The sequence below is a fragment of the Gigantopelta aegis genome, chromosome 5, assembly GCF_016097555.1.
Source record: "Gigantopelta aegis isolate Gae_Host chromosome 5, Gae_host_genome, whole genome shotgun sequence".
Taxonomy (NCBI): domain Eukaryota; kingdom Metazoa; phylum Mollusca; class Gastropoda; order Neomphalida; family Peltospiridae; genus Gigantopelta; species Gigantopelta aegis.
In genome coordinates this window covers 40,156,245-40,183,274 of record NC_054703.1, presented here as the reverse complement: position 1 = coordinate 40,183,274, position 27,030 = coordinate 40,156,245, and the positions used below count along the sequence as shown (strand labels likewise).

At 40.6% G+C, this 27,030-nt stretch overlaps 1 protein-coding gene across 1 annotated transcript in view; it reads right to left on the bottom strand.

The window, feature by feature from the left end:
* LOC121373763 (pyruvate kinase PKM-like) overlaps positions 1-27,030 on the bottom strand; it is a 98,626-nt gene that overhangs the window by 9,900 nt on the left and 61,696 nt on the right. Inside the window, 6 exon segments of the mRNA XM_041500519.1 lie at positions 8,304-8,422; positions 10,595-10,761; positions 14,946-15,098; positions 15,666-15,816; positions 21,820-21,947; positions 26,110-26,252. Of these exon segments, the coding sequence (XP_041356453.1) occupies positions 8,304-8,422; positions 10,595-10,761; positions 14,946-15,098; positions 15,666-15,816; positions 21,820-21,947; positions 26,110-26,252 (861 nt within the window).

Genomic DNA, 27,030 nt, shown 5'->3' with positions numbered 1-27,030 from the left:
CCAAACCTCAGGTGATTGTTCTACCACTACAGAAATTACCATCGCCCTCCAAAGAGGATGCTTTAAGCAGCCCACTGTACAACTCTCCAAACTTCAGGTGATTGTTCTACCACTACAGAAATTACCATCGCCCTTCAAAGAGGATTCTTTAAGCAGCCCACTGTACAACTCTCCAAATCTCAGGTGATTGTTCTACCACTACAGAAATTACCATCGCCCTTCAAAGAGGATTCTTTAAGTAGCCCACTGTACAACTCTCCAAACCTCAGGTGATTGTTCTACCACTACAGAAATTACCATCGCCCTTCAAAGAGGATGCTTTAAGCAGCCCACTGTACAACTCTCCAAATCTCAGGTGATTGTTCTACCACTACAGAAATTACCATCGCCCTTCAAAGAGGATGCTTTAAGCAGCCCACTGTACAACTCTCCAAACCTCAGGTGATTGTTCTACCACTACAGAAATTACCATCGCCCTCCAAAGAGGATGCTTTAAGTAGCCCACTGTACAACTCTCCAAACCTCAGGTGATTGTTCTACCACTACAGAAATTACCATCGCCCTCCAAAGAGGATTCTTTAAGCAGCCCACTGTACAACTCTCCAAATCTCAGGTGATTGTTCTACCACTACAGAAATTACCATCGCCCTCCAAAGAGGATGCTTTAAGCAGCCCACTGTACAACTCTCCAAACCTCAGGTGATTGTTCTACCACTACAGAAATTACCATCACCCTCCAAAGAGGATGCTTTAAGCAGCCCACTGTACAACTCTCCAAACCTCAGGTGATTGTTCTACCACTACAGAAATTACCATCGCCCTCCAAAGAGGATGCTTTAAGTAGCCCACTGTACAACTCTCCAAACCTCAGGTGATTGTTCTACTACTACAGAAATTACCATCGCCCTCCAAAGAGGATGCTTTAAGTAGCCCACTGTACAACTCTCCAAACCTCAGGTGATTGTTCTACCACTACAGAAATTACCATCACCCTTTAAAGTGAAGAATAAGTCAGGGTTTTTTTAACGACTCCACCATGGCCCGTGCTTATAAAACTTAAAGTCTAGACTTTAATAAAGTCCAGACTTTAATGTAATGCTATTTGAATGGCGTTGCCATGACGTTAAAGTCTGGACTTTAGTAAAGTCTAGACTTTAAGGTTTATAAGGACGGGGCCAGAGCACATTGATTTATTATACATTGTCTATTGGATGTCAAACATTTGGTAATTCTGACACAGTCTGCAAAGGAAACCTGCTACTTATTTTCTTCAGCATTAGGCAATATTTTATAAACGCGCTTTCCCCACAGACAGAGCAGCACATACCACAACCTTTGGTATACCAGTCATGGGACACTGGTTGGGATAGAAAAACAAACAATCAGAGAATGTGTCCACTGAAGTGATTTGATCCTGCGACACAAAGCACCTCAGTCGAGTGCTCAAGCTGGTGACTAAGGAAGCTCCTTCCTTTGATATAGGAGTTTGGCAGGATCACATTCACATCTAATTATTATCTAAGGTAACAAAAATCATATGAAGTGCACGTGTAATAACAAGTGTAATGACGTAATTTTTGGAAGCCACATCCTAACATGACGTTGCTTCTCCATTCCTAGCCCAGACTGTACAAAGCAAAAACCACGACACTCGTTTTGTTAAATCAGTACAACACACAAGCTCATGTAATAATCTCTATTAGTGACTTAATTTTGGGATGCGATGTCATATGATGACAATGCTTCCCCATTCCTAGCCGAGACTGTACATGTGAAATATGACATCGTTTCCTTGTCTCCTTGTAGTTGTGGCTTAAAGCTTTTCACTTGGGTCTCGTTATAATAAACAAAATTACAATAATAATATGGATAATAAAGAAATTATTACACTCACGTGTATGTCGTACTGATTTTACAAAACTCATGTCCCCATTTATGTATTACCTTCGCTTGGGCAATACAAAAAACCGACATTTGTTTCATAAAATCAGTACGATTGACTCACGAGCTTGTTCAATAATCTCTGTTTATGATACTAGAAAATAAGAAAATAAACCTGCACAGCCGTAATTAGATGGGGGTGAGAACACCCCCCACCCCCCAAAAAAAGAACCCTTTAATTTCAGAAGTGCCATTTTCGTCTGAAATACCGAACAGTTTAAAATGTTGTAACCTTTATGGGAGCCCGTTTCTTGTAAGAAACACCCAACCACTCATCACAAGCATTGAGCCAATGATGCTCTGTCAGGTTAGGAAGAAAGGACATGTTTCATTTAACAATGCACTCAACACATTTTATTTACAGTTATATGGTGTCGGACATATGGTTAAGGACCACACAGATATTGAGGGAGGAAACCCGCTGTTGCCACTTCATCGGCTATTCTTTTCGATTAGCAGCAAGGGATCTTTAATATGCACCATCACATAGACAGGGTAGTACATACCACGGCCTTTGATATACCAGTGGTGGTGCACTGACTGGAACGAGAAATAGCCCAATGAACCCATCAATGGGGATTGATCCCTGACTGACCGCACAACGAGCGAGCGCTCTACCACTGGGCTACGTCCTACTCCCCTGTAATATTAGTTACATGTCCTTATTACAGGGTAGTGATATTGTACTCCCCCATGAATTATTTCTGGCTAGGTGCAGCCGTAACCAAACACATTTTTAATATATAAATTTAACTATTTTTAAGATTTTATTTTTTATACTAAGCAAAAACTCAACTTGTTTTCAATTGCAATTTTTACTGCACAGGAAAAAATATAGGATGATATAAAGTAGCAATTAAAAATAAAACTGAAATTAGTTATAAAGCACACACGAGAAAGGTCATGAATATTTTTTGTAGTGAATTTTGTACATATCCACTCCGAGAACATTTTGTATCTCTACAACCTGCCTGGGCACTACCTGTTTTTAAAGAACAGCTCAAACAAGTGTTATATACACTTCCTCCCACAAAATTAAACAACTTATAATTAACATAAAATTTGTGAGGGGGATATCTGTTCTTGTTCAGTTCATGATACTGATATTTTGCAGTGTTTTGGTACATGAATGTGTATGATGGATTATTGATATTGTTAATACAAGTCGATATGCTTAATATTCTGTGGGGTGTATAGTAACACAATCAACATAATAAGTTAGTGTTGGTAGCCTGTAAAATATATCAGTTTTGCATATGTGCAATAAATAAAAATAAATATACATATAACACATATGCATTATTTTCTAACATTTAGTGTTTATAGCCTATAAAATATACCAGTTTTGCATATGCAATAAAAAATTAAATAAAATAATAATAATATATATGCATTATTTTCTATCATTTAGTGTTGGCAGCTGGTAAAATATATCACAGTTTTGCACATATAATATAAAGTAAATATACCACAGTTTTACATATGCAATAAATAAAAAAAATAAAAAAAAAAAAAATATATGCATTATTTTCCATCACTTAGTGTTGGCACTTTGTAGCTTGTAAAATATATCACAGTTTTGCACATATATTATTAAAGTGTTGGTAGCCTGTAAAATATATCACAGCTTTGCATATCACAGACACTCAGGCAGAAAGACCACTCTGTTGACAGGCATGCAACAGAAGCGTGCATGGAAAACTAATATAACAAAATAAATAGATCAACAACTTTAAAATACCAGTGTATGTATATATATAGATATATATTCTGACCCGTAGTGGGGTAACAGGGTAAATAAAAAAGGTTGGGATAGCAGTGTTTCAATCACTGAAGTACCTCTTGAATACAATACAAGTTGAGTTGGTAAGAATTCTAGTTAATACCAAAGAGATAATAATATTATTTCTAATATTTTAAATGAAAAACAGAATATATACAAAATAATCTGGACAGCAAGGAATAATCTAATACATGTACAAAACGAAATATTTAAAAAAAGAAAAGAAAAAAAAAAAAAAAAAAAAAAGAAACAAAAAAAAAAGAAAACAAAACAATATTTCAAAATAAGTTACAGAAAGCAAATTATTTATTAAAAGAAAAATAATGTTAGCTATTTATTTCTTACATTTTTATAGTTACTACATCTTTTAAACAGAGATGACACTGCATGATAAATTATCAATATTTTTTTTAATGTGAAAGAAAAGCACATCTTATTGTGTCCGTACATATACTTCTAAACATCACCAGAAGTTGGAAACAAAACTGGCTTAATCGACCTATGTCACCTCCGAGAGCACTATACCACTCAACTACATACACGTACATCCGCACCAACGGAACAATGAAAGGGCCTACACCTCATTACAACCCATCGCACTTCAGGCACCGAGTGCTCTACCACTGACCTACATCCTAATCCCTGCTGTTTATGGAAATTGAGATCATTAAATTTAGTTTGTTTTCATTTAACGACACCACTACAGCACATTGATTTATTAATCATCGGCTATTGGATGTCAAACATCTGGTCATTCTGACATGTTATAGTCTTAGAGACGAAAACCCGCTACATTGTTTCATTAGTAGCAAAGGGATCTTCTATAATGCACTTTTCCATACAGGACAGCACATACCATGACCTTTGATATACCGGTCGTGTGGCACCGATTGGGATGCGGAAATACCCAATCAGAGGATGGATCCACTTCAGAGCTGGTTTAAGGATCCGCGGGGCCTGTAGCACAAATAACACTGGGGCCTCCTTCCCAGGATATATATTTTGTAACCCCCTCGGGGAGAGGTGGAAAATCTCATGGGGGAAGTAAATGTACACATCACTGCAGGGGGTCCCCTGATAAACCGGCTCTGATCTAGTTACGTCATTTGATCCTACGATGCAAGCACCTCAGGTGAGTGCTCTACCTAACTGACCTACACACAGATCCTGCCCCCGAAATAGACCGTATGACCAACGAAACTGCCAAAACCAGTCAATGTTTGCTTCCACTAGGCCCTGTGACACTATTTGTGCATTTCAAAATGGCTACAAGACCTTTTTTATTAACAGACAAAGAGTACTGTGCATTGTAAAAGTCTTAAATATACATTAAAGGGACAGTCTGAGTCAACTACATGTATGTAAAATGTTTCCGACTGATACAGCCTGATACAGCCTTTCCAATGACATATCATACAAATTAAATACATTTTCTTATTTAGAATATCAGTGTCTGTATTTACAAGGCGTTTGTTGTTGTCCTAATGTTTATAGTAACCCAGACTGGATTTTACCTCCCAATAATTTCATATGTACGAAAAAATATACATCACAAATTAAAGTCAAAACTGAGTGCTACAAAGATTAGTATGAACATTCGTTATACAGACACTGGTATTCTAAACAAGAAAATATAGTGGCCAACAAGGATCTGTTATCGCAAACATCTTACAATGGCTGCAAACTCAGGACAGTCCATTTAATATCACAAACAGAATAACCATTTTACATTATATAACATACAGGAATACAAAAGTTTTAATATAGTTCACAAATATATAAAAAAGGTCGGTATAAATTAAAAAAATTAACACAGAAAAGTAAAGCTGAGAGAGAAAACAGAAATTGAAAGAAAAAAAGATTTTCACAATGATTTTAGGGCTTTTTTTTGGAAAAAATTAAAAACAAATTTAAATTATAAAGAAAAGATAGGAATCAACATATACAAAATGTAAAATGTTTATAAATAGAAAGTATACGAAAATTAAGAAATGAAAAAAAAAGAAAAAAGTTCTTTAAGCAAAACTGAAAAATTATAATGATAAATCTGCAAGACCTTTTTTCTTAGCTTTTTTTAAATAACAGATTTTTTTTCTTCTTTTCTATTCTTTGAAAAAAACAAAACCAAAAAACCCTCTACTTTTCACACATGATTAAAAAAAACTAATAAAGTATATATATATATATATATTCTAAACATTTGACGGACGGAAAGAAACACCTACATAAATAAAGAAACACCTACATAAATAAAGAAACACCTACATAAATAAGATCCATGGTTGGACCAACTAATAAATTGTTATGATAATTGTTTTTTCATCAAGGGGACGTCACTCTTTGCCTTTATTTACTGGGCCCGAGGAGGTTTTCCTTCAAGTTGAGTTCTGCCGGCACCTTGACGATGCGCAGGGTGTTCGTGAAGCCCGGTCCCGACTTCCACCCCGACACGCAGACCACCGAGTCACCCTGCTTGATGAAGCCCACTTTCATGCCAAAGTGCAAGCAGCTGTGCACTCTCTTGTTCAAATCGGCAAACCAGTTCTCCTCCACTTTAACACCTTTCTCAAGCAAGCCATGCCATACACACGAACAGAGGGAGAGAGAGAGAGAAAGTGGGAGGAAGAGAGAGAGAGATGGATAAAGAAAACATCTACAAGCAAAGAAAACATCTACAAGCAAAGGTAAGCAAAGCATGCAGTACTGAAGAACTAAGTGAAAGTAGAGACAGACAGACAGGCAGAGAGACAGAGAGAGACAGACAGGCAGAGAGACAGAGTTAATGAAAACTGGAGAGAGAGGAGAGAGAGAGAGAGACAGACAGACAGGCAGAGAGACAGAGTTAATGAAAATTGGAGAGAGAGAGAGAGAGAGAGAGAGAGAGAGAGAGAGAGAGAGAGAGAGAGAGAGAGAGAGAGAGAGAGAATACATGTAGTCTTGGAGAAAAAACATGCTATATTTTTTCATTAGTAACAAGGGATCTTTTATATACACCATCCCTCAGATAGGATAGTACATACCATGGCCTTTGGTATACCAGTCGTGGTGCACTGACTGAAACAAGAAATAGCCCAATGGGCTCTCTTATGTAGATCTATCCTAGACCAACCGCGCAGCAGGCGAGTGCTTTACCACTGGGCTACATCCCACCCTATAACCTATATGTTACCAAGCATGTATTGTGTGGCAATCTAAAGTTTGTTTTGTTTAATGACGCCACTGGTGCACATTGATTAATTAATCATCAGCTACTGGATGTCAAACATTTGGTAATTCTGACTCGTCATCAGAGGAAACCCGCTACATTTTTCCTAATGCAGCAAGGAATCTTTTATATGTACTTTCCCAAGGACAGGAAAGCACATACCACGGCCTCTGAACAGTTGTGGTGCACTGGTTGGAACAAGAAAAAAAACCAATCAGTTGAATGTTGTGGCAATCTGAACCTGGGTTACACACTGTTTATTGTGATACCTGCGTTAAACCATTTACTCAAGTTTCACTCCCAAAATGGGAAATGGAAACTCATTTATAACGTGCCCATATTCAAAAGAGGTTCGGGCATGCCCATCCCGGATCTGGGCTCAGACTTTGCCAGGGGGCAATTCTGGGGATGGGAAGGGCCTTAGCAGAGGAGCATTAATACATCACCATGCATAACTATTAGCAGTAAGCATAACTGAATCTACAGCATGCAGTGTTAGGTGATAGCTATAGAAGTGCTCATTAGCCAGCAACAAGAAGAGAAGTGTTAGCATGTACAAGCAGCACAAGCACATTCCTAGCAAACACATTCTCAGGGTTGATGGTTTTGTTCTTTTCATTTCTCTCGTATGGATGTCGGCAGCATTTCTAAAAGGAATTCTTGTTTAACTACACTTCCGAACAAGTTTAACCTCTGACCTCGCTCATTAAGGGGAGATCACTTCCCCTGAGACTAGTTCATGAAGAAGTAATTGTTAACTCCCCTTAGCATGTGAATTTCAATCCGAGATCTTGCTCCCCATCATTCCCCTGCGATTAGTTCAAGGAGAATAATTTCTAGCTCCCCTCAGCATTGTGAATTTGTATAGTATCCATACGATAATATTGTAAATGGCTGGCTCCCCATAATCTAAGTTGGGGAGCAATTAATCGCTACCCTCAATACTAGTCCAAGGAGAATAATTTCTAGCTCCCCTCAGCATTGTGAATTTATATACAGGCCTCCAAAAAATTGTGAAAGCGAGAGTTTCGTTTCCGCATCGCTCGCGTAAGTACCGTTTTTTCGTTCACACACTAAATTTATGACATCATTTACATGCTCATGATGGGTTACGTAAAAACAAAATGGGTTACCTGAATTTGTTTTTGTGTAACCCATAAATGGTTTACGCCAATGTTAGGCCTGATATAGTATCAATATCAATATGGTAATATTTTAAATGACTCCCCTTATTCTAAGTCCGGGGAGCAACTAATCACTCTCCTCAATTATTTTCACGTCAAGGTCTGAAATTTCGATTCTACTGAAAGACTTACCTCCAGGAATACTAGATTCTGTCAAATGGGCGGTGTTAGTGAAACGTACGCGACTTACCTACGTAATGGATGGGGAAAATGCCTCGGTGTAAATGACACTGGCGAGCCGTCTGGGGATTCCGAGTGATGGCCAGAATCGGGCAGCGTGGTCGGTATGCGGACACTAGATGTGCCGATCTAGTGGAAAAATATAAAACCAGAAATTATTTTATTCAGTCTATACATGTATATACTCTATACGGTAATCTAAATCCACATAAAAAACACAAAAAAATAAACATAAACGATTGTATTCATTAACGTTTCATTCAGTCTACATATACCACACAATCTAAATCCACATAAAAAAATACAAAAACAGAAAGGATATTTCAATGAACATTTTATTCAGTCTATTTATAATCTATTCCACCTTTTATATGCAGCATCCGACAGACAGGATAGCACATACCACAGCCTTTGAGATACCAGTCATGGTGCACTGGCTGGGACGAGAAATAGCTCAATGGTTCCACCGACAGTGATCAATCCTAGACCGACTGTACATTAAGCGAGTGCTTTATCACTAGGCTAAGTCCCGTCCCTTCTTAGAGAAGAAACCTGCTAAATTTTTCCATTAGTAGCAAGGGATCTTTTATGTGCACCATCCCACAGGATAACACATACCACAGCTTTTGATATATGAGAAGTAGCCCAATGGGTCCACCGACGGGGATTGACCGTAAAGCGAGCACTTTACCACTGAGCTACGTCCGCCCACACTATAATCTAAATCCACATGGTTAGTTTGGCTGGGGATGATAAAGAAGGGAGCATACACTCAGGAGAATACGATATCTAAATCCACATGGTTAGTTTGGCTGGGGATGATAAAGAAGGGAGCATACACTCAGGAGAATACGATATCTAAATCCACATGGTTAGTTTGGCTGGGGATGATAAAGAAGGGAGCATACACTCAGGACAATACGATATGTAAATCCACATGGTTAGTTTGGCTGGGGATGATAAAGAAGGGAGCATACACTCAGGACAATACGATATCTAAATCCACATGGTTAGTTTGGCTGGGGATGATAAAGAAGGGAGCATACACTCAGGACAATACGATATCTAAATCCACATGGTTAGTTTGGCTGGGGATGATAAAGAAGGGAGCATACACTCAGGACAATACGATATCTAAATCCACATGGTTAGTTTGGCTGGGGATGATAAAGAAGGGAGCATATACTCAGGACAATACGATATCTAAATCCACATGGTTAGTTTGGCTGGGGATGATAAAGAAGGGAGCATACACTCAGGACAATACGATATGTAAATCCACATGGTTAGTTTGGCTGGGGATGATAAAGAAGGGAGCATACACTCAGGACAATACGATATCTAAATCCACATGGTTAGTTTGGCTGGGGATGATAAAGAAGGGAGCATACACTCAGGACAATACGATATCTAAATCCACATGGTTAGTTTGGCTGGGGATGATAAAGAAGGGAGCATACACTCAGGAGAATACGATATCTAAATCCACATGGTTAGTTTGGCTGGGGATGATAAAGAAGGGAGCATAAACTCAGGACAATACGATATCTAAATCCACATGGTTAGTTTGGCTGGGGATGATAAAGAAGGGAGCATACACTCAGGAGAATACGATATCTAAATCCACATGGTTAGTTTGGCTGGGGATGATAAAGAAGGGAGCATACACTCAGGACAATACGATATCTAAATCCACATGGTTAGTTTGGCTGGGGATGATAAAGAAGGGAGCATACACTCAGGAGAATACGATATCTAAATCCACATGGTTAGTTTGGCTGGGGATGATAAAGAAGGGAGCATATACTCAGGACGATACGATATCTCTTACACGCCGTTAGTGAGAACACCATGCATTATTTTTGATAACACATGGTTGTTTACACACGTACATGTTTAGCAATTTCAAGACATATGACGGACTGCTCCTAGGTGATGAAAAGGTCACCACTGCCATAAATCCAATGAAAAACTACACAATGGAAATCTGTGACGCGTAAGTTAGCTACAAGTTCAACGGCTGTAAATAACTTTTATTTGAAAAAGATGTTAAAATTTGCTTAAAACCTGGTTTTTGACCTGGTTTTTGAGGTATATGTAAAAAAAGAGAATAATACATTTGTGTCCGTTAGATACCATTTATCTCACAACTCGTTGTTTAAAAATGTATCAAACTTGCTTTCACTCGTTAGATACCTTTTAAAACTCGTGAGATAAACCGTATCTAATGGCCACTCATGTATTATTCTCTATATAACATCTGTAAAGCATGAATGACCATCTGATATGTGTGAGTCTCACCTTCCAGTTGTTGTGATGACGATGATCGCCGAGGCCATGCACGAGAACGACGCCTCGACGGCCGCGATGGCGATGGTGTGGGTGGCGTCCGTGTTTGACGGAGTCTCACGCCGCAGTTCCTCAAACAGCTGACTGTGGAAAACAGCAGACTCGGCTTCTCGGCAGATCTGTTTGTAGAATTAAAAGAAAGGAAGTCAAACATACTGATGGTAAGAACTTGTGAGAAATGGAACTAAACACGGGCAAGACAAATGGTTAAGTCTATAGACCGAGATCAATACTACGACCTAGGAGACATGATGATGGAAGGCAGGCACATTAACTGCTGGACTAACTCCCATTTTTACACATCAAGCCAAAACTTTCCACTCTTGTAAACAAAAAACCCCCAAGCATTCTGAGAGTATTGCTAAAGCAATACATGTCCCCTACCAGGCTCCACCAATTTTCTACTAAGTTCAAGGGCAATAACTCTTTAAAAAATTTTTTTGGATAAACTCAAAAAAACATTTCAGAGTTATGGCCTTTGAATAAATTCCATGAAACTAAAACTAAAAAGCATTCTGAGAGTACTGCTAAAACAATACTTGTCCTCTACTGGGCTCCACCAATTTTCTACTAAGTTCAAGGGCCATAACTCTTTTTAAACAAATGGATAAATTCCAAAAAAATCAGAGTTATGGCCTTTGAATAAATTCCCATGAAACTAAAACTGTAAAAACAAATTTCAGCTCAATATCTTGAGGCAGAAGGATTGGAAGCGAAACCCGTAGTACTCTCTGGTTGGACTGACGGCGGATTTAGAGAATAACTAACTAGCTACAAGGAATTATTAATTATCTGTCCCGAGGGAAGGAAATGGTTTATTTAATGACACACTCAACACATTTTATTTACAGTTATATGGCGTCGAACATATGGTTAAAGACCACACATTGAGAGAGGAAATCCACTGTCGCCACTTCATGGGCTACTCTTTTTGATTAGCAGCAAGGGATTTTTTATATGCACCATCCCACAGACAAGATAGTACATACCACGGTGTTTGTTACACCAGTTGTGGAACACTGGCTGGAATGAGAAATAGCCCAATGGGCCCACCGACGGGAATCGATCCTAAACCGACCGCGCATCAAGCGAGTGCTTTACCACTGGGCTACGTCCCACCCCAAGGCTCAGGAAGGACAACATCAGTGCAAGATAAACGGTATCGCCTCGTAGCTCGGTGAGTATTCTCTAAACCGACCGCGCATCAAGCGAGCTCCAAGGCTCAGGAAGGACAACATCAGTGCAATATAAACGGTATCGCCTCGTAGCTCGGTGAGTATTCTCTAAACCGACCGCGCATCAAGCGAGCTCCAAGGCTCAGGAAGGACAACATCAGTGCAAGATAAACGGTATCGCCTCGTAGCTCGGTGAGTATTCTCTAAACCGACCGCGCATCAAGCGAGCTCCAAGGTTCAGGAAGGACAACATCAGTGCAATATAAACGGTATCGCCTCGTAGCTCGGTGAGTATTCTCTAAACCGACCGCGCATCAAGCGAGCTCCAAGGTTCAGGAAGGACAACATCAGTGCAAGATAAACGGTATCGCCTCGTAGCTCGGTGAGTATTCTCTAAACCGACCGCGCATCAAGCGAGCTCCAAGGTTCAGGAAGGACAACATCAGTGCAAGATAAACGGTATCGCCTCGTAGCTCGGTGAGTATTCTCTAAACCGACCGCGCATCAAGCGAGCTCCAAGGTTCAGGAAGGACAACATCAGTGCAAGATAAACGGTATCGCCTCGTAGCTCGGTGAGTATTCTCTAAACCGACCGCGCATCAAGCGAGCTCCAAGGTTCAGGAAGGACAACATCAGTGCAAGATAAACGGTATCGCCTCGTAGCTCGGTGAGTATTCTCTAAACCGACCGCGCATCAAGCGAGCTCCAAGGTTCAGGAAGGACAACATCAGTGCAAGATAAACGGTATCGCCTCGTAGCTCGGTGAGTATTCTCTAAACCGACCGCGCATCAAGCGAGCTCCAAGGCTCAGGAAGGACAACATCAGTGCAAGATAAACGGTATCGCCTCGTAGCTCGGTGAGTATTCTCTAAACCGACCGCGCATCAAGCGAGCTCCAAGGTTCAGGAAGAACAACATCAGTGCAAGATAAACGGTATCGCCTCGTAGCTCGGTGAGTATTCTCTAAACCGACTGCGCATCAAGCGAGCTCCAAGGCTCAGGAAGGACAACATCAGTGCAAGATAAACGGTATCGCCTCGTAGCTCGGTGAGTATTCTCTAAACCGACCGCGCATCAAGCGAGCTCCAAGGCTCAGGAAGGACAACATCAGTGCAAGATAAACGGTATCGCCTCGTAGCTCGGTGAGTATTCTCTAAACGGACCGCGCATCAAGCGAGCTCCAAGGTTCAGGAAGGACAACATCAGTGCAAGATAAACGGTATCGCCTCGTAGCTCGGTGAGTATTCTCTAAACCGACCGCGCATCAAGCGAGCTCCAAGGCTCAGGAAGGACAACATCAGTGCAAGATAAACGGTATCGCCTCGTAGCTCGGTGAGTATTCTCTAAACCGACCGCGCATCAAGCGAGCTCCAAGGTTCAGGAAGGACAACATCAGTGCAAGATAAACGGTATCGCCTCGTAGCTCGGTGAGTATTCTCTAAACCGACCGCGCATCAAGCGAGCTCCAAGGCTCAGGAAGGACAACATCAGTGCAAGATAAACGGTATCGCCTCGTAGCTCGGTGAGTATTCTCTAAACCGACCGCGCATCAAGCGAGCTCCAAGGCTCAGGAAGGACAACATCAGTGCAAGATAAACGGTATCGCCTCGTAGCTCGGTGAGTATTCTCTAAACCGACCGCGCATCAAGCGAGCTCCAAGGCTCAGGAAGGACAACATCAGTGCAAGATAAACGGTATCGCCTCGTAGCTCGGTGAGTATTCTCTAAACCGACCGCGCATCAAGCGAGCTCCAAGGCTCAGGAAGGACAACATCAGTGCAAGATAAACGGTATCGCCTCGTAGCTCGGTGAGTATTCTCTAAACCGACCGCGCATCAAGCGAGCTCCAAGGCTCAGGAAGGACAACATCAGTGCAAGATAAACGGTATCGCCTCGTAGCTCGGTGAGTATTCTCTAAACCGACCGCGCATCAAGCGAGCTCCAAGGCTCAGGAAGGACAACATCAGTGCAAGATAAACGGTATCGCCTCGTAGCTCGGTGAGTATTCTCTAAACCGACCGCGCATCAAGCGAGCTCCAAGGTTCAGGAAGGACAACATCAGTGCAAGATAAACGGTATCGCCTCGTAGCTCGGTGAGTATTCTCTAAACCGACCGCGCATCAAGCGAGCTCCAAGGCTCAGGAAGGACAACATCAGTGCAAGATAAACGGTATCGCCTCGTAGCTCGGTGAGTATTCTCTAAACCGACCGCGCATCAAGCGAGCTCCAAGGCTCAGGAAGGACAACATCAGTGCAAGATAAACGGTATCGCCTCGTAGCTCGGTGAGTATTCTCTAAACCGACCGCGCATCAAGCGAGCTCCAAGGCTCAGGAAGGACAACATCAGTGCAAGATAAACGGTATCGCCTCGTAGCTCGGTGAGTATTCTCTAAACCGACCGCGCATCAAGCGAGCTCCAAGGCTCAGGAAGGACAACATCAGTGCAAGATAAACGGTATCGCCTCGTAGCTCGGTGAGTATTCTCTAAACCGACCGCGCATCAAGCGAGCTCCAAGGCTCAGGAAGGACAACATCAGTGCAAGATAAACGGTATCGCCTCGTAGCTCGGTGAGTATTCTCTAAACCGACCGCGCATCAAGCGAGCTCCAAGGCTCAGGAAGGACAACATCAGTGCTAGATAAACGGTATCGCCTCGTAGCTCGGTGAGTATTCTCTAAACCGACCGCGCATCAAGCGAGCTCCAAGGTTCAGGAAGGACAACATCAGTGCAATATAAATGGTATCGCCTCGTAGCTCGGTCAGTATTCTCTAAACCGATCGCGCATCAAGCAAGCGCTTTACCACTGGGCTACGTCCCACCCCAAGGTTCAGGAAGGACAACATCAGTGCAAGATAAACGGTATCGCCTCGTAGCTCGGTGAGTATTCTCTAAACCGACCACGCATCAAGCGAGCTCCAAGGTTCAGGAAGGACAACATCAGTGCAATATAAATGGTATCGCCTCGTAGCTCGGTCAGTATTCTCTAAACCGATCGCGCATCAAGCGAGCGCTTTACCACTGGGCTACGTCCCACCCCAAGGTTCAGGAAGGACAACATCAGTGCAAGATAAACGGTATCGCCTCGTAGCTCGGTGAGTATTCTCCGAGTACAGTGTGTGTGTTCTTACGTGATGCATCATCTTCACAGATTCCAGTGGGTAGATTCCCTTGGCGGTCTCCCCCGACAACATGACGCAGTCAGCGCCGTCCAGCACTGCGTTGGCCACGTCACTACTCTCTGCACGTGTCGGCCGTGGCTTCTTTACCATGCTCTCCAACATCTGAAACAAGATATCAGAGGAAAGGAATGTACGGAGGAAAGGAATGTACAGAGGAAAGGAATGTTTGTTTTGCGACACATCAACACATTTTAAACTATGGACATACCTATATTTGGAAAGGAAAGGAATGTTTATGTATACTAGAGAGAGAGAGAGAGAGAGAGAGAGAGAGAGAGAGAGAGAGAGAGAGAGAGAGAGAGAGAGAGAGAGAGAGAGAGAGAGAGAGAGAGAGAGAGAGAGAGAGAGAGAGAGAGAGAGAGAGAGAGTGTGAGAATTGGAGAGGCAGAGAGGGAGGGGAGAGATAAAGAGACAGAGAGGGAAAGGGAGAGATAATAAGAAACCTACAGTCACTACTATCGAATAGCAGCAAGGGATCATTTATAGACAGGACAGTGAATACCATGGCTTTTGATGTACCAGTCCTAGGATACTGGTTGGGATGGGTTGGCAAATGTCGGTCCATCGACAGTGATGAGTATACAAACTTATTATACGGTGCCTGATTCTGGCACTTCCCATAGACGGCACAGCACATACCACTGTCTTTGGATATTTAAATGTGTCTACCTGTGTGGCACATATGACTGGTTTGCCCGCTCGGTTGCATCGCCCGATCATCATCTTCTGTGCAAGGAACACCTTCTCTGGAGGAATCTCAATGCCAAGGTCGCCCCTGGCAACCATTATGCCATCGGCTTCGGCCAGGATCTCGTTGAATCTTAAAAAATAACAAATAAATAATCATCAAGAGATTGTCTTTTTGTAAAACAGGTGCCGCTTACTACAAGTCCAGTTTGTCGTGTATTTGTTGTATTGGAACACTTAAGACAGCACGAGCTATCCTTCTCAAGCCAAAACACTAGGTGTCATGCTCCACTAGAGCACCTTAATTATTATTACCCACATGGGCAGTGAGATGCGGGTCAATATATTTACAATCTTCCCTATCATGACATTAGTTTGGTGACATCATCGGTTTCCTCGACTGTCGTCTCTCATTGATGAGATTTTACAAAACATTTAGCTCCACCAGTGTTGAAATCGTTTAAGCAATTTGTTCTTGTTAACAATAAAAACATGCTCTAAACTGATTTCTTTGTAGTTCATTCTCTTCCCACTAGAAACATCAGTTCATTATGAATGTGACCTCTCTTGATTACATTTGATTTGTGTACCTAAAGATAGTTTTTGATGTCATTGCTTTTCATTTGTGACGTCATCAGTTTCCTCAGACTTTCACGTCTTGTATATTATATAGTTTGTGTCATGTAAGAAGTTTAAAGTTTAAGTTTCTAAACTATTTACACTATAGATAATAAATGCAATAACCCACTCGATGCTCGGAATTACGGATTATCTGTCCCTCGTGAAATTAATGTTGTCAGTCACTTGCTAAAGCTCGTGACTGACAACATTAATTTCACTCGGGACAGATAATCCATAATTCCTCGTAACTCGTAAGTTATTGTCTAGATCATTGGCTAATGGATTTCAAATATATGATAATTTTAGCATATAAATATTATAGTCTTAGAGGATGCATGCTACATTTACCCACTTTGTTTTTAGTAAGCAGGGGATCTTTTACATACAATTTTCCAAACAGGTCAGCACATACCACTTCCTTTGATACACAAGTTGTGGGGCACTGGTTGGGATGAAACCCTCCCCAATCCCAATCCCAAAATCAATTTTATGACCCAACAGGGCTTCTAGATTATGGTAGCCCCACTCCCATGGCTAGTGATATTCAATGATGGACTAGTAAATAACTACTATTGCCATGCCCGACGGCTAGTGATATTCAATGATGGACTAGTAAATAACTACTATTGCCATGCCAGACAGGGCTTCTAGATTATGGTAGCCCCACTCCCATGGCTAGTGATATTCAATGATGGACTAGTAAATAACTACTATTGCCATGCCCGACGGCTAGTGATATTCAATGATGGACTAGTAAATAACTACTATTGCCATGCCCGACGGCTAGTGATATTCAATGATGGACTAGTAAATAACTACTATTGCCATGCCCGACGGCTAGTGATATTCAATGATGGACTAGTAAATAACTACTATTGCCATGCCCGACAGCTAGTGATATTCAATGTTGGACTAGTAAATAACTACTATTGCCATGCCCGACGGCTAGTGATATTCAATGATGGACTAGTAAATAACTACTATTGCCATGCCCGACGGCTAGTGATATTCAATGATGGACTAGTAAATAACTACTATTGCCATGCCCGACGGCTAGTGAATTTTTTCTTTGGCAAATGCTGCAGTCAAGTCTATTTTGTAAACATGAATATCCTGCGCTCACCCCAAGCCCCCAATGTTAGTGTTTTAAACTCTATTTCCCTTTTTAGGTGACATATAATAACTCTATTTCCCTTTTTAGGTTACATATCTGATTATTACTATTATTTAGTAAAATTGTATTAACTTAAAGTAAAGTAGGGCTAGTGAATTTTTAATCATGGCTGGTAAATTTTAAAAAATCACTGATCCCATGGCTAGTGGATTTTATAAAAATTCTAGAAGCCCTGGACCCAAGTATTTCAAGGGATTGTTCTACCGAACTAGATCTCACAGGACAGTACATACCATAGCCTCTTGGGGCACTGGTTGGGATGAGAAAAAAAAAATCAGACTGACCCTATACCAACGTGGTTCGAACCAACAACCCAAGTAACTCAAGTGAGCGTTCTACTGACTGAGCTAGATCTCACAGGACAGCACATACCATGGCCTTTGATATACCAGACATGGGCACTGGTTGGGACAGAGAAAAAACAACAATCAGAGATTGGATGTATACATTGTACTAAGGTGGTTCGATTAAACAACCTAGTTATCTCAAGTGAATGCTGTACCAAGCTGAGTTAGGTCTCACAGGACAGCACATACCATGGCCTTTGATATACCAGTCGTGGGGCACTGCACTGGATGGAAAAAAAAATAACCAGAGAATGAATCTATACCAAGGTGGTTTGATCAAATTACCCAAGTATCTCAAGTGAGCGTTCTATTGACGGAGTTAGATCTGACAGGACAGCACATACCATGGCCTTTGATACACCAATTGTGGGATTATGGTTGGGATGGAGATATAATAATCAGATTTTGGATCTATACTAAGGGGGTTTGATCCTATGACCCAAGTACCTAAGTGAGCGTTCTACTGACTGAGCTAGATCCCACAGGACAGCACGCACCATGGCCTTTGATATACCAGTCGTGGGGTTAAGGTTGGGATGGAAATATAATAATCAGACAATGAATCTATACCAAGGTGGTTTGATCCTATGACCCAAGTACCACATGAGAATGTTCTACTGACTGAGCTAGATCCCACAGGACAGCACATACCATGGCCTTTGATATACCAGTCGTGGGGTTAAGGTTGGGATGGAACAAATAATAACCAGAGAATGGATATATACCAAGGTGGTTTGAACCAAAGACCGAAGTACCTCAGGCGAGTGTTCAACTGACTAAGCTATAGTCCGTCCCTTGCCCCCTTCCCACCACTTACAAAATGTTGTTTTTTTTGTGAACGATTCCAGTTTGATTTGACATAAAAGAAAAGTAAACGTGTTTTGGATATTTTTGTGTGCAATTTAGACAGCAATCAGCTGAGAACTAAATAACGTGTAGTAATTCCACACAGTGGTGTAGCGTGGACTGGGCCACCAGGGCGGTTACCCTGGACGCTAAATTCTGGACTGGTGGAAGGGACTCGGGGAGTGCTAACGGTCGGCTGGTTAGGGGGAGCAATACTTGCCTTGCCCCAGGTGCTGGCAACCCACGCTACACTACTGATTCCATAGTATAAAAAAAGGAGTTTCCTGTGGGAAGGACTATAGATCTCGTTCCTAGAATGGGAACTAAAAACCCTGTGTTCATCGTCTATGATCTGCAGTAATACACACATATATATACAGTGAAACTCCTCTATTAAGACCACCTGTGGGACTTATGAAAATTGGTCTTACTAGTGGGGTGGTCCTATTACCAAATTACTAACATATAGAAGGTTTTTTAACATTTTAATTGTGTTGTGTATAAAGTGATAAAAAAAACAACAAAAGAAATGTACTACAAATATTTATTTGAATTACATAATATATTTGTCAACATGAAATGAACCGTACAATATAACTGAGCACTAAGAAAATGAAAATTAAAAATGTACATGTATATAAAGTCAATCAGTATGCATGTGTGAACTCTGGATCTTAGTTGAAAAACGTGTCTATTGTTGACTGCTTAGATGAACACTTAACATGAACAGCCCGAGTTTCAAGTTCCTCTTGTGCTTTCTGCATCAATTCTGGGACACCATCAATCTCTTTTGTCAAACAGAACATACTAATCTCTCTTAGCCACTTAAGCGCATCTTGGTGGCTGGTAATCAAGCTACCCTCAGTTTTGTCGTCATCGTCGCTGTCATTTACAGATGGTTCCACATTTTCCTCACTTTCCTTTCCATTGATTCTGTGCACCAGTGTATCCTCCCAGTCTTCTTCTAAATTCTCACAAACGGGCAAATCAAAATCCATGTTTGAATATTCCTCAACACTCATGGGATCATCTATCTCAAGTCTACCATTTGCCATGACAACTAGCTCACGAAATTTACTTAGGGGAACATCATCATCGGGATCATCATCTTCATTTGTTGGCGTGGCAGCACTGCGAATACCAGCCTTCGCAAAACATCGTTTCACAGTTTCTGTTCTCACATCTTTAACTGCAGCTTTCAACCACTGTACAGCATCCAACAAAGAGACACTTTTTGCAACATCAGCTGAGCTGACATTTTCTTCACTGTCCAGTTGAGCTATCACTGATCTGAGAAACCGTTTTCTATAACCCATCTTCATAGCCTGGATAATGCCTTGGTCTAGTGGCTGCAATTTCGACGTTGTATTGGCAGGAAGAAACACGACTTTCACGTTTGTTAATTTTGTACTGGCATGTGAAGTGACATTATCAAGAAGAAGTAAAACCTTACGTTTTGAGAGTCTCATGCGTTTATCAAAGTCCTTTATCCATTCTGTGAACAGGAATCCTGTCATCCAGGCTTTCTTGTTCGATTTCTATGTCACTTGAAGACGGGCAACGTTTATGTTCCGAAAACAACGTGGTTTAGCTGCCTTTGCAATCACTAGTGGCTTGTCAAAGTGACCTTCCATATTTACACACAAGGCTACAGTTATTCGATCTTTGGATTTTTTGCCACCTTTGCATTCTTCATCCCGTACTTGTAATGTTTTGTCAGGTAGAGCCCGATAAAACAGTCCAGTCTCGTCCATGTTATAAATGTCACATGAAGCGTAACCCGAAACAATGTCAGGCAACTTTTCCATCCACTTCGCGACATCCTCGTCTGAAACGCTGGCACTTTCTCCACTGATTATTCCCAAGGCTATATTGTGTCGTTGCCTGAATCTGTTTAACCAGCCATTTGAAGCCTTAAACTCACTTTCTGCAATTCCAAGTTCAGTTGCATATTTCAAAGCTTTCATTTTTAACATGGGGCCTGAAATCGGTACATCTTGACCGTGCATGCATTGAAACCATTCCCACATTAATGTATTCAGCTGTTCTACGGGAGAACGTACACATAAACGTTTTCGATCATTATCTTTATTTTTCTCGTAGCCATCCAAAATCTCTGCCTTTCTTTTCAATATTAACTGTACTTGCGTTTTTCCGATACCGAATTTCTCTGCAAGCGTGTGTTGACTTTTTCCTGGACTGTCATTTATTAAAGTAACTTTTTGTTTCAAAGTCAATTCACAGCGTGATTTACCCTTTTTGGGGGTTCCCATTTCAAACGTTGATATTACCTCTGCCGATATAACGGAAGAAATACGGCATTCGTAGTGTTTACCGTTTACCTCACTTCGACAGGGTCAAAAAAACACCAACCCACAACTCACTTTGTGGCCTCAGTCATTACACATCTCAATAACGGATAACAACACTTCTTTTGTTTCCTAGTGAATTAGTCGGTAAATATATTCTATTGTGTCCTAATTATCATTAACACATTTTATTAGACTCGGTAGATTTAGGCTGTATCTTCGAACAACAGGTACATAAGCATTAAACACGTGTCATGCCGACTTCTGACCTGTATCGTTTCTTTCAACATCAAACGTGATTATAGCGACTTTCCGCTGGAATGGCTATTGCAATTTGTATAGACAGTTTATTGGTTACAATGCTATTTAATTGACGCGTGGAACGCCTGTTCTCGTAATCCGAATAAGTGTCGGCTCTAAGAGTCTGATGGCTGGCTTGCAGCCAATTAGCGCGTTACATCTCTCTTTAACAGTTTTAATTCATTGCAAAAGACAGAACATTGGTGTTTACTTTACTTCCTGTTACCTGTTCCAGTCTCGGCTAAAACAAAGCAAGCATTAAATTTAGATCAGTTATTGTTGAACAGCCTTGAGAATGAACAAATATGACAAATTTGGTCTCACTGGCGGGGTCGAAATATACGCAAAACGACGATCGGGACTGACTTTACTGGTCATAATCCGCAATAGCGGGGTGGTCTGAATACCGGCTAATTTTTACTATTAAATATGAAGGAAATATTCCGGTCTTCTAAAAAGTGGTCTGTTTAGTGGGGTGGTCTTAGAATCGGGGTGGTCGTTAGGTGGGGTTTCACTGTATATATATATATATACTCTACCTTCGGACGCCCTCATGGTTTTCAATCTTGGCGATTATCTTGATGTTCTTTCCCTCCGTCCCCAGGACCTCGCGGATTGCCTTGATTCCATCGCCACTCCGGATGAACGACGCAAACACCATGTCCACCTGACACAGAGGAAAGGAAGGTAAGTTTTCGGAATGTCAACAGAAAAAACATATTAAAAATAAAAGTCTAAGATGAGCAAAATCAGTGAGAGAAAAAGAGAGAGAAAAAAAGAGAGAGAGAGAGAGCGAAACTTGCAAAACTCAGTCTGTAGCATGCTCGAAGCCTTAAAAGCACTTGCCTGATCTGCAAACTTTAAAATTTAAAGTTGTTTTTTTGTTTAACGACATCACTAGAGCACATTGATTTATTAATCATCGGCTATTGGATGTCAAACATTTGGTAATTTGTGACATAGTCTTAGAGAGGAAACCCGCTACATTTTTCCATTAGTTGCAAGGGATCTTTGATATGAACCATCCCACACAAGATAGCACATACCACAGCTTCTGATATACAGTTGTGGTGCACTAACTGGAACCCAAACTTAAAGACTCCAGATGATTACGAATCTCCAATGACCACAAAAAGAAAAAAGAAATGTTTTATTTCCTGACACACTCAACACATTTACAGTTATATGGCGTCAGACATATGGTTAAGGACCACACAGATTTTGAGAGGAAACCCGCTGTCAACACTACATGGGCTACTCTTTCCGATTAGCAGCAAGGGATTTTTTATTTGCACTTCCCAGGCAGGATAGCACAAACCATGGCCTTTGTTGAACCAGTTATGGATCACTGGTCAGTGCAAGTGGTTTACACCTACCCATTGAGCCTTGCGGAGCACTCACTCAGGGTTTGGAGTCGGTATCTGGATTAAAAAACCCATGCCTTGACTGGGATCCGAACCCAGTACCTACCAGCCTGTAGACCGATGGCCTAACTACTACACCACCGAGGCCGGTGACCACAAAAAGCTCCTTCTTTCAATTTCATTTGCTGTCTACCTTCACATCCCAGCCCTTGTCTCTCCAAACTCAATGAGTGCTTGTCTGACCTGCCATTTCCCATCAGTTTTTAGCTGTGGGTTTAGTCTGACCACTTCAGTCAAGAGTTCAGTGGTTACCTCTACCAGTGTTAAGTTAAAAGTTTGTTTTGTTTAACAACACCACTATATAACGCACATTGATTTATTCATCATCGGCTATTGGATGTCAGACATTTGGTAATTTTGACACAGTCAGAGAGGAAACCCGCAACATTTTTCCATTAGTAGCAAGGGATCTTTTATATGCACCGTTCCACAGACAGGATAGCACATACCATGGCCTTTGATATACCAGTCATGGTGCACTGGCTGGAACGAGAAATAACCTGTGTTAAAGGCACTTGTGAGCACCTAGTATATAAGGTGGAAGTGTTGTTATCCACACATGCTCAAAACATCCTAACAACAATGGACTGTGAGTCTTGTTAGGCCGTTGTTAATGCATATACTGCTTATTCTGATCAAGATGTCACTGTCACTAACACTTTATACCAATTTAACTAAAACAGTTTGCATTCACCCTTACATTTGAAACTGTTTTAGGTATTCCAATTTATCATCCATAGGCTTTTGTAGGAGATCTCGCTGGCACCATAATTTGCAATATCTTCTGAGATATTCTCCAAGGAGATATCACTTCTTTTAATCTTAATTGGTCAAATTTTAACCTCTTAGTATGTTTCAGCGCTATACCTATCGTTAGTGATGTCACGTACGCCACTGTCGTTCTGCTAGCTAACGAGTCTACCGCTGCCAAATATAATAACATTCAACTCACATTACTGACATTGTTTACAATTGTCGCAAATGAAAAGAATGATAATGGATAATAATATCATAATTTACCAGCACTCATTGATAAAAGTATAAAAATCCTCGGCAAGCCTTGGATTTCATATTTGGTGAGTATCCTCTATTTAACTAAACGACATACCAAAATGTTTTAGCTGTACCGGTATACGTGAAAAGATCGAGTTTACAGTTACATCTTAAACTGGATTAATCAAACTATAGTCTGTCCCATCATTCTAATCATTCCCATGTTTTTGAAATAACAAAACAATACGATTTTTGTGTTCAATTTCTAAAATAATCGGCTCAAAAGTAAATAAGTTGTAGTAAATTCCACAGCATGATAAAAGGCGTTCCCCGTGGGATGGGCTATAGTTTACCAGTTTAGTTAGCTTAAAGTCTGTCGCAGCCTCCATGAACAATGTTTTTTCCTGTTAATAATACCAGTGCAATTTGGCGTAAGAAGAAAAGTAAAAGTGTTTTGGAAATAAACCCCACCCCTACTCTTTTTGTGTGTAATTTACCAAACAATCGGCTCAGAAATAAATAACTTGTAGTACGAATACCATAGTAAGAAAATGTTGTTCTCTGTGGGACGGACTATAGAGTAAAGTGTAAGTGTGAACACACTTTATGTATGCAGGGGACAATAACTTGTAGTACGAATATCATAGTAAGAAAATGTTGTTCTCTGTGGGACGGACTATAGAGTAAAGTGTAAGTGTGAACACACTTTATGTATGCAGGGGACAATAACTTGTAGTACGAATACCATAGTAAGAAAATGTTGTTCTCTGTGGGACGGACTATAGAGTAAAGTGTAAGTGTGAACACACTTTATGTATGCAGGGGACAATAACTTGTAGTATGAATACCATAGTAAGAAAATGTTGTTCTCTGTGGGACGGACTATAGAGTAAAGTGTAAGTGTGAACACACTTTATGTATGCAGGGGACAATAACTTGTAGTACGAATACCATAGTAAGAAAATGTTGTTCTCTGTGGGACGGACTATAGAGTAAAGTGTAAGTGTGAACACAGTTTATGTATGCAGGGGACAATAACTTGTAGTACAATACCATAGTAAGAAAATGTTGTTCTCTGTGGGACGGACTATAGAGTAAAGTGTAAGTGTGAACACAGTTTATGTATGCAGGGGACAATAACTTGTAGTACGAATACCATAGTAAGAAAATGTTGTTCTCTGTGGGACGGACTATAGAGTAAAGTGTAAGTGTGAACACACTTTATGTATGCAGGGGACAATAACTTGTAGTATGAATACCATAGTAAGAAAATGTTGTTCTCTGTGGGACGGACTATAGAGTAAAGTGTAAGTGTGAACACAGTTTATGTATGCAGGGGACAATAACTTGTAGTATGAATATCATAGTAAGAAAATGTTGTTCTCTGTGGGACGGACTATAGAGTAAAGTGTAAGTGTGAACACACTTTATGTATGCAGGGGACAATAACTTGTAGTATGAATACCATAGTAAGAAAATGTTGTTCTCTGTGGGACGGACTATAGAGTAAAGTGTAAGTGTGAACACACTTTATGTATGCAGGGGACAATAACTTGTAGTACGAATACCATAGTAAGAAAATGATGTTCTCTGTGGGACGGACTGTAGAGTAAAGTGTAAGTGTGAACACACTTTATGTATGCAGGGGACAATAACTTGTAGTATGAATACCATAGTAAGAAAATGTTGTTCTCTGTGGGACGGACTATAGAGTAAAGTGTAAGTGTGAACACACTTTATGTATGCAGGGGACAATAACTTGTAGTACGAATACCATAGTAAGAAAATGTTGTTCTCTGTGGGACGGACTATAGAGTAAAGTGTAAGTGTGAACACACTTTATGTATGCAGGGGACAATAACTTGTAGTATGAATATCATAGTAAGAAAATGTTGTTCTCTGTGGGACGGACTATAGAGTAAAGTGTAAGTGTGAACACACTTTATGTATGCAGGGGACAATAACTTGTAGTATGAATACCATAGTAAGAAAATGTTGTTCTCTGTGGGACGGACTATAGAGTAAAGTGTAAGTGTGAACACAGTTTATGGATGCAGGGGACAATATTTCACAATCTTGGGTAAACGGAATTTAGTTCACGCGAGTTTTACTTAGTTAACCGATTATTCGGTTACATGAATATAGTTCTTGTAACCAATGAGTTAGGCCTACCTAATCCTAAAACACTTGGACTACGGTTCTGTGCTACATTGGCGGTTCAAAAGTATTTAAAAACAAACTGATTTTCTCTTTCATTACTAGTATACAGTACTTTTTAATTTTAGAATGTAATTGTTCATCACGTAACCGATTGGCGGTTCTCGTGATTTTAAAGTTGCGTAACCGACACGCGAACAGAACAACGGTTCACATGAAATATTGTACCCTGTGTATGTTTCTTCTGTTACTTACGCCCTGTTTAACACCAAACTGCAGATCTTCTTTGTCCTTCTCAGAGACAGCCGGCAAATCAACGGGAACCCCAGGCAAATTACAGCCCTTCTTGCTTCCAAGCTCCCCACCATTCTCTATCTCACAATCAAGATAGTCATTGCCTGAAAATAATATACAGGGCTTGTCATGGCTTGTTATTATAGGATATTAACTAAACCTTCCAAGCTCCCCACCATTCTCTATCTCACAATCAAGATAGTCATTGCCTGAAAATAATATACAGGACTTGTCAAGGCTTGTTATTATAGGATATTAACTAAACCTTCCAAGCTCCCCACCATTCTCTATCTCACAATCAAGATAGTCATTGCCTGAAAATAATATGCAGGACTTGTCAAGGCTTGTTATTATAGGATATTAACTAAACCTTCCAAGCTCCCCACCATTCTCTATCTCACAATCAAGATAGTCATTGCCTGAAAATAATATACAGGGCTTGTTAACGCTTGTTATTATAGGATATTAACTAAACCTTCCAAGCTCCCCACCATTCTCTATCTCACAATCAAGATAGTCATTGCCTGAAAATAATATACAGGGCTTGTTAACGCTTGTTATTATAGGATATTAACTAAACCTTCCAAGCTCCCCACCATTCTCTATCACACAATCAAGATAGTCATTGCCTAAAAATAATATACAGGGCTTGTTAACGCTTGTTATTATAGGATATTAACTAAACCTTCCTAGCTCCCCACCATTCTCTATCACAAAATCAAGATAGTCATTGCCTAAAAATAATATACAGGACTTGTCAAGGCTTGTTATTATAGGATATTAACTAAACCTTCCAAGCTCCCCACCATTCTCTATCTCACAATCAAGATAGTCATTGCCTGAAAATAATATACAGGACTTGTCAAGGCTTGTTATTATAGG